This window comes from Nansenia antarctica (genome assembly GCF_963989245.1).
Source record: "Nansenia antarctica genome assembly, chromosome: 19".
NCBI classification, from domain to species: domain Eukaryota; kingdom Metazoa; phylum Chordata; class Actinopteri; order Argentiniformes; family Microstomatidae; genus Nansenia; species Nansenia antarctica.
The window spans coordinates 14,245,876-14,254,727 of NC_137692.1; the positions used below are offsets into that span (position 1 = coordinate 14,245,876).

Genomic DNA, 8,852 nt, shown 5'->3' on the forward strand with positions numbered 1-8,852 from the left:
TGGCGTGGAGAGTCGTCGCGATGGCGTCCTCTGTGGACCTGTGGGCTCTGTAGGCGAACTGGTATGGATCCAGGTTGGGCGGGAGGCGTGTGAGTATGTGGGCCCGGACTAGTTTCTCGAAGCACTTCATGATGATTGGTGTGAGTGCCACCGGGCGGTAGTCGTTTAGGCAGCTCACCGTGCTCACCGTGCTTTTCTTCGGGACTGGGATGATAGTTGAGGTTTTCAGGCAGGGTGGGATGGTGGCCTGGGACTGGTCGTCGACGTCTCCCTCCTCTAGGTCTGGGAGCAGTGGCGGAGCTCTCTTGCAGTGGCTGGCGTGTACCCACGTCTGGCGCTCTGCGATTTTCACAGCCGTGTTGGTGCAGAGCAGGATGCAGTAGGGGCCGCGCCACCTCTCTTGGTGCCAATGTTTCCTCCTCTGGTCTTTCACGACTATCCAGTCGCCAGGCACAAGGGAATGCAGTGGCCCTTCTAGTGGTCTGGAGAGGGCAGCTTTCACCTGCGAATGTATAGATCTGAGAACCTTGGTTAGGTGAACACAGTAGGTCAACATACCCTCGGTGCATTCCTCAGTCGTCAGGGGGGTCTTTCCAACACCGGCCCAGACATCCCCGTTTCCATAGGCCGCCCCATGAGCACCTCGAATGGGGATAGGCCCACTTTAGGGCGTTGACGCCCCCTCATCGCTGTTAGGACGAGGGGTAGGGACTGTACCCAATTTATGCCATTTCTTTAGACTCCGAATCGCCTCTCCACCATGTTTGTCGAACATTATCAGTTGTGGACCCTCGAGGTCACCGCGACACTACTGGCGCTTTTGAAAGCAAAACACCCATATTGTCACTGATCCAATATTTTTTTCAAATTGCCTGTGTAGTCAAAGTGCCGTGTCAATAAAACAATTAATTCAAAATGACAGACGACTATTATAATGAACCTTACTGTCGTGTCCTGACCTCAGTTTGTCCAAACCAGACTTCTCGAGAAATTCTCTCCCGGAAAACCTCACACACAGACAAAACAGAGACAGTTTGGCAAGGTTAGTCAGGTTAAAACACAGTATTAGGCCTTCAGTCTGTGCCTAAATGGATTCAGATTTTCCTAATGAAATCAATTTTCCTTATTTGGTAGAATAGAATAAATGGTTTTAGCTCCTAAATTCTCACTCTTTGTGTGCACACTCAAAATAATCACCCAGCCACACTTAGGCCAGGACTTGGGGCCCAAGATTTTCTCACTTTTCAGACTTTAACTGACAAAGTATCACTTTTGCTGATCAGGCGTAACAGTGATGTAGTATACATGCGTTGATCAATTTGTCATTGACTGAGGTTTCTTCCACACTACCAAAAAAATCTGATCCTGAACAGGAAAAAAAGAATCCGGATCATTCCAATCTAGATGATACATTTTGAAATAACTGGAACCTGGATAATGATTAGCTTTACTAAATGTCCATCCAGCTCTCATTCGGAGTGATTCTCACCGTAGCTGACATCTCTGCTTTGAACAAGTAATGGTTAACTTGGCAGTTCTGCTGCGTTTGCAAGAATGTCTGAAAATATTGGACTATTTTACTGTCTGTTATTTATTATGTTTTATTCGCCAATTTTGTAACTTATATCTGTACTGGTGTGCTTTCTTGGCCAGGTCTCCCTCTCAAGGGACCTCCTCGTTAAATAAAAGTAATGGTTAACACATGTTGATAAGTGTGTTCTTGTAGAACAGTTTTCCTCCCAAACTCAACCAGACACCTGTGTTGAGTAAGAGAGGAGGTGCATCTGTGCAGACGATCCTTGACTCATTAGATTGTTTCCTAGCAGCCACAGAAGCCTCAAAATGAAGTTTGAAGAAGTTCTTTCGGAAATTAATGGATTTGGAAAATTCCAAATCATGATCGTCCTGATTCAGAGTATCGCTAGGATAACCTTGCCGTTTCACTTCCTACTGAATAATTTTATCGCAGGTGTACCTGCTCACCATTGTGATCTCAGCACCCTGGACCATGACGGTCTCTTTGGGAATCTGACCCAGGAGCAGAGACTGACTGTTCATATTCCAATAGAGGAAGATGGGGCTCCAAGCTCCTGTATGATTTTTCTAGAGCCCCAGTATCGCCTGCTGTCCAACCACCTCAATATTACTGACCTACCAACAGTTCAGTGTCAGAATGGATGGGTGTATGACAACAGCACCTTCACCTCTACTCTGGCAACAACGGTACTGTATGTCTCACTCTGTCAATCTTTTTGTCTCTTTTGCAGCAAAGATGGAAAGGATCTGACATTGGCAATGTCCAGTTTAGGTGATTAAATACGGATAACAGATTTTATGAGCTATGTTTTGATAATTTGTATCAGCATGGCACATATGCCTAATCTGCATCTTAAGCACTTTATTTAAATTCATACATTGTTACAAAGCAAATGTTCGCTTTGCTGTTGTCACATCCACATGTTTGCAAAATAGCAAAGGTGAATGATGACAGTTATGTTGTTTTCTTTACAGTGGGACCTTGTATGTAGTAAGAAAGGGATTAACAAAGCGACAGCCACTATTTTCTTCATTGGAGTCATGTGTGGAGCTCCTTTATTTGGTTACCTCAGTGACAGGTTTGAACTCTACAAAACACATACTTCACAAAACCTTAGTCAACATAATTCTTACTTTACAATGGTGATTACTTGGTGATTAATGGTGATCTACTGTATGTCCATAATTAGAGTTGCAATGGCGGTGGGGAGGGGGGATATTTCCAGCAGAATTCCATGGATTGTGTGGGAATTTTGCCAACTACTTTACAAAATTATTGTTTTATCTCAAATATATTTTAAAAATATGCTTTGCACAATTGGATACCATACACTCATTGAACACTATACTAATACTGGGTAGGGCCTCCATTTGCTCTCAAAACAGCCACAATTCTTCATGGCATTGATTCCATAAAATGTTGGAAATATTCCTTTGGTCTATTTTGACATGATTGAGTTACGCAATTCCTGCTGATTTTATAGGTGCACCTTCAAGCTGTGAATCTCTGTGAATCTCTGTGAAAGCATTCCCCACACCATTACACCACCTGAATGAATGAGAAGGTGTAGAGATGTTCCTATTAAAGTGTTCATTGAGTGTATTAGTTCATTGACATGAGTAATAGAGGTGGTTCAAAGATCGAGCTAGCTTATGTAACGTGTAGCAACAAGACTTTTAGCCTGCTGTACTGAGACTTAGACATTACCTCACAGGATCTAATGAGTACTCAGACACGATTACCCATCACCTGTAACGATTACCCATCTACTGTAACCGCCTCTGTTACATATTGCTCCACAGACATAGACATTGTTAGACATTTATTATCTAAATGAAGTTTGGCAAAACCTGTGCATAAGCTGTCACTTCAATACGGATAAACTACACTTGATGTACTGTATAGTGGAATTGCTATAGCATATGTATAGTTGTCTTGTAGTCTGTGTTATAGCAGCAGTTGACACAAGAGCATACATTATGCATATTACCAGATACAGTTAATTTGCAGCACTCTTTATAACAATGGCATCTCGTCATGCCGTTGTTCATAAACTCTATGCCAGTTGCTACAACTTTAATGAAGGTGATTGAGTGATTTGTGTGTACCCACTTGAAGTAAAGTTACTGATAAGTTCTTATGACCAGGTTCGGGCGGAGGAACATGCTGATGGTGACTTACCTGTCAAGTATGGTGTTTGCCTTTACAAGTGCTTTCTCCACCTCTTATGTGATGTTTGCTATTATGAGATTCTTTACCGGAATGGCACTTTCTGGAATAAGCATCATCTCCATTGTACTCAGTGAGTTTTGTCCTTACTCTTCTTTGTATTGTATTGTGTATTTAATACTGTACTGCACAACATATTTCAAATTAATGAACTTATAAATGCATGAATAAAATGTTCATAATCTAGTTTAATGCGCATTAGCTTCATATGACTCATATTTCTAAAATATCCCTTTCCTGACATTTCTGCAGGTGTGGAATGGTTTGGTGTTGAACACAGGACCTTTGCGGGAGTGATTGTCAGCCTGGATTGGACACTTGGAAACTGGCTACTATCCGGGATTGCATACTTTGTGAATGACTGGAGATGGCTGATAGTAACAGTGACTTCGCCTCTGCTCCTTTCTGTAGTTACCTGGTGGTAAAAAAACTGATTTCACATTTTAGCCACTAATAGCTCCAAGGATATCCGCTGTCTGTATGATGAATCTAGCAACTTCATGACATGTCACTGCAGTCCTAATTAAGCTGTCCAGACTTGCACTAAAACATCGATAGCTGACTGTATGGATACTTATGTATCTTAAAATAAAAATAAAAAACACTCAAATTGACAAAAAAAACACTAAGAAAAAAATTCAATAATAGTAAATAATAAGAATAATAAGAATAATAATAGTTCCACCCAAGGCATCCCACATTACACCACTCCATCTCCTAACTAACTGATAGAACATCATGGCTGAACACATGACATTGTTGATATTTCACATTGCTACATATTTCACTGTAGTGTGAAGGATGTCAAGAGTCATTTGTGTGATTGCAGGTGGCTTCCAGAGTCTGCCAGGTGGCTCTTGGTCAATGGAAATGTAGAAAAGGCTCATGAGTGCCTCAAGAAATGTGCCGAGATGAACGGCAAATCCAAGTGTATGGCAGACATCACACCAGAGGTACAGTAATATGTTTAAGCGTATTATTCAGAAGAATAGTTGTTCTTCACTGTCACTTGCTGAGTGACTCCTTGACATTCAGTCCCCTTATTGTTGGTTGTAAGCTAGAGTGATTATATTCCCCTAATGGTAGTCTTATAGCCACCAGGCTACTACTGTCTGAAGATTTATCATTGAAATGTGTTTACTTGGGTCGCTTCTGTGTTGTCTATGCCTCAATTGAAACCGGACAACAAAAAACTCACCAATGTTACAATGCTGCCGTTGTAGTCTGTAAAATATACAGATTGCTATAGCAACATTGCCAGGGTTTGTACATGGGTTATCAATCAATACATTTGATTTGTCAGACATTTCTTTCACCCAGTTTACATGATTCATACCTGCTAGCTTTTTATTAGTTTGTCTTTTTGCATGCTAGTAATTGCAAACTATAAGCCTATAACACCCTTGGTCAAATCCCACCCTCTCTACTGTTTCTGTGTACTGTTTCTGTGTAAAACCTATTGAGAAGACCTGTCAAAGTTATGTCACTGTGCATCTACAATACAAATTTAACGCAGACTATGCCTTGATAATCTGGAGACTCAGTATGAAACTACTCATTGCAAGAGTCACATTTTACTTTGGTCAGCACTATTTAAGGCAGAAATAAACAAGACCAAACAATCATTACGGTTAAAATTATCTTTAAAACACTTGGAGACATGATGCAATGGAGGCATGAAAGTAAGGCTCATCAATTACGTTTTGCTTTACATACCTCTTAAAATCACAATTAATAGAGGGGGAACACTATCTGACAAGGGAACACAGCTTTCAATCTGACTTTATTAGCCACTTCAGAAGCTCTTCAGAAAATGCTAGTGCTTTTCCTCAAATTATTGACTAATGGTCCAAGGGTCAGCCCCTCTTTCCTGCCCTTAATCTCCATAGCAACAGAGAACAACTGGTGCCACTCTTTTAGCGAGTTGCTAGTGGTTTCAATTTAAATGAATACCTACATTAAATGTGTGTGTGCACTGTGCAGTATTCAAATGAGGCACCCCATTAAAATAATGTTATTTTTTATCAGTTTAATATAGTAATTACATTAATGTACTTAAACCTTGTCTGAATACACAACATCTGCATTTGAGCAAACAAAATGAATTGGTAGCCATAAAAGTTTATTCTATTCTTTCCGGAAAAAATTGTGTGTGTTTTTTGTGCTTGCCCACAGACTCTTGCGGCTTCAGTAAGAGTGGACAAAGGGAATAAGAAGTACACTATTTTGGATCTTTGGAAGACTTCAAACATTAGAAAACTTTCCATTTATACAGGGATATTGTGGTAAGTGTCAACATGTCCAGGGGTGGAATTAAGTTGCTCGAAAATTATGGGAAATTAGTTACTATAACAGTTTTCTTACAGGCCTGTAAAAATCTGTATATCATTTTTAAAAATGTAATTCATAAAGTCTGCTAGATATGTAAAAACCAATATGAATTATAATATTATCATAATATATATCATTTTATTTTTATTTTTTAATCCATGTACAGCACTTTGGTCAGCACAAGTTGTTTTAAATATGCTTTATATATATATATATATATATATATATATATATACATGTATTTATAAATTCAAGTCTTAAATCTGGATTGTACTAGATAGTCTCTTTGCCCCATAATGTACTGTCTCTTTGCCCCATAATCCTCTATATCATAAATGCATTCCTTATTGTCCTTCATATAGCAGAACTCACAAATGACATTCATGTTGAATACAATTCTGCTGGTGTTATACAGTACATGCAACTTCACTTCTTATGCAACTCTTCATCTATAGGTTTGGAGTAGCGTTTACATATTATGGGATCAGCCTAAACATCACTGGGTTTGGTCTGAACATCTACCTCACACAGTTCGTCTTTGCCACCATTGAGTTGCCAGGAAAGGTCCTGGTTTATTACTTCATAAATAAATTTGGTCGAAAACCTGGACAGGTGTGGACACTGCTTTTGACTGGAGTCTGTATCCTTATCAACATATTTGTACAAAAAGGTATATAAACTTGAGGTTGACGTTAGAAGCTTGTGACTGGTACTTTATTACATTATGGATAATAGCTAATGTCAGTTATAAACAGGGACTGAAATATTTCTTAATGGCCATCTCACCTGTACACATACATGTTACATACAGCTTGCACAAAGCTAATGTTTGCGTTAGTAAACATTCTCTATAGGAAGAATTACTGCAGATTTTACATTTGTACCGGAAATAGTGGAATGTTTTAGTTGAGTTCCAGGATTTTACTACATTGCTTTGTAAAGTCTATGTAATACGTGTACTATACGTGTAATACTTTTCTAATTCATATTGACAGTGTTGGTAACCGTTTTATAAAAGCAATAGCTCACTTCAGGCCAGTGGTATATGCTTATTATATCACAGCTAAGGGGGTTGCCGTCCCTCCGCTTCGCGTCGGGCCGAACAACGCCCCTTAGCTGTGATATAAGCATATACCACGGCCTGTCGTGAGCTATTGCTTAAGTAATATGTATAAGATGTACTTTGTGCTCTTGCATGTTGAGCTTTTGACAGTATGGCCCAGTGGCTTCGTCTGGGATTCAATTAGCCATGTTTTTAATTTTAATCAGATTCGATGGTCGCTCGTACCATTGTGGCTACCCTTGGAAAAGGCCTATCTGAAGCCTCTTTCACCATAATGTTCCTCTACACAACTGAACTCTTCCCAACAGTAGTTCGGTCAGTGACCAATTAACCTATACAGCACCTCACTTTCTATAGTAGATGTTTTTTCATGTCTACAGAAAGTTAAAATCTATCTCAGCACTTGTTCCTTTGGTCTCTCAGGCAAAATGGCGTAGGCATGTCCTCGTTCATGGCACGTTTGGGCGGGTCCATTGCCCCCCTTGTCATCCTGTTGGAGGACGTATGGAGCCAGTTGCCTGCATGGATATTTTGCTTAGTGCCCATTGGGACTGGTCTAGTGTCTATGCTCCTTCCCGAAACACTCAACATCAATCTGCCGGAGTTTATAGAGGACATTGAGAAACCAAGGTAGTTGTCCTTTTCAGCATTGTTATTGCAACTAAGGTACAGGTAAGGCCCAGCTAGTGTGAAAAGGGTCAAAATACAGATTTATTATGTTTGTTGTGTAAAAGAGCGTTCCTGAGAATGTAAAGGTACAAAAATCATTGACAACGTTTCTCCCTCTGTGTTTTAGATCAACCTACACACCGACCAGCAACAATGATGTGCAATAATGCATCTTCACCCAAGAGGCTGCCTCCAGACTGGCTGACAACATTGACTCACTGGATTAGATTATACTTTATCAATTGCAGTATGGAGATTTGATGCCATCCCATGAAAATGACATCACATAACATGTGAAATTTACACATTTACATACAATGTTATGTGCATTTTATATCATGGGATACCATCAAATTTCATGCTGCAATTGATTAAAACAATTTTAACAACGGAATAATGTCACAATTTCTGTTCAAGATTACGTTTATATATATATATATTAAATAAAATAATATTGTACATTAAAATATATATAAATATGTTTATACAGTATATTACTAATATAATATAATACAATATAATTTTATTTTAAATGTAAAAAATATAAACGTACTCTTGAACAGAAATTGTGACGTTATTCAGTTGCCCAAGGTACTCCTTTCTATCAACTAATCATTGAAATGAATTCAAAAAATTTTCACAACCACAGTAAGAGTTGTTTTGGTGGTTTATTGCCGTCAAAGATTGACTTGTTTTAACAGACATATTCGTGTCCTAATTGCTTGTGCCATAAACATAACATGACTCAGTCATGAGGTGTCATCTCCATATTACCAAGACTGCACCTTAATGGAAAGGATAATTACTCAAAATAAAACAAAAATGTTATCTGCCTACATTAGCGATCTTCTCCAATACAATACAATACAATACAATACAATACAATACAATACAATACAATACAATACAATACAATACTGTATACTTCAATTACACGGCTTCTCTCTCTTTTAAAGCTTATTCTATCTAGCTAGCAAACCACCGACTGCAATGCACAGCTTCCCCTCTTGATGTCACAATCGC

General features: G+C 39.2%; 1 protein-coding gene across 1 annotated transcript; it reads left to right on the forward strand.

Moving 5' to 3' along the window:
- Nucleotides 1-1,842: 1,842 nt before the first annotated feature.
- On the forward strand, nucleotides 1,843-7,794 carry LOC308174164 (solute carrier family 22 member 7-like; the record flags this gene model as incomplete). Its single annotated transcript, XM_080549234.1, has 9 exons — nucleotides 1,843-2,223; nucleotides 2,512-2,615; nucleotides 3,685-3,839; nucleotides 4,019-4,187; nucleotides 4,596-4,719; nucleotides 5,942-6,051; nucleotides 6,553-6,767; nucleotides 7,367-7,475; nucleotides 7,584-7,794. The coding sequence occupies 9 exons, from the start codon at nucleotides 1,843-1,845 to the stop codon at nucleotides 7,792-7,794; spliced, it is 1,578 nt and encodes a 525-aa protein (XP_080405360.1).
- Nucleotides 7,795-8,852: the final 1,058 nt, after the last annotated feature.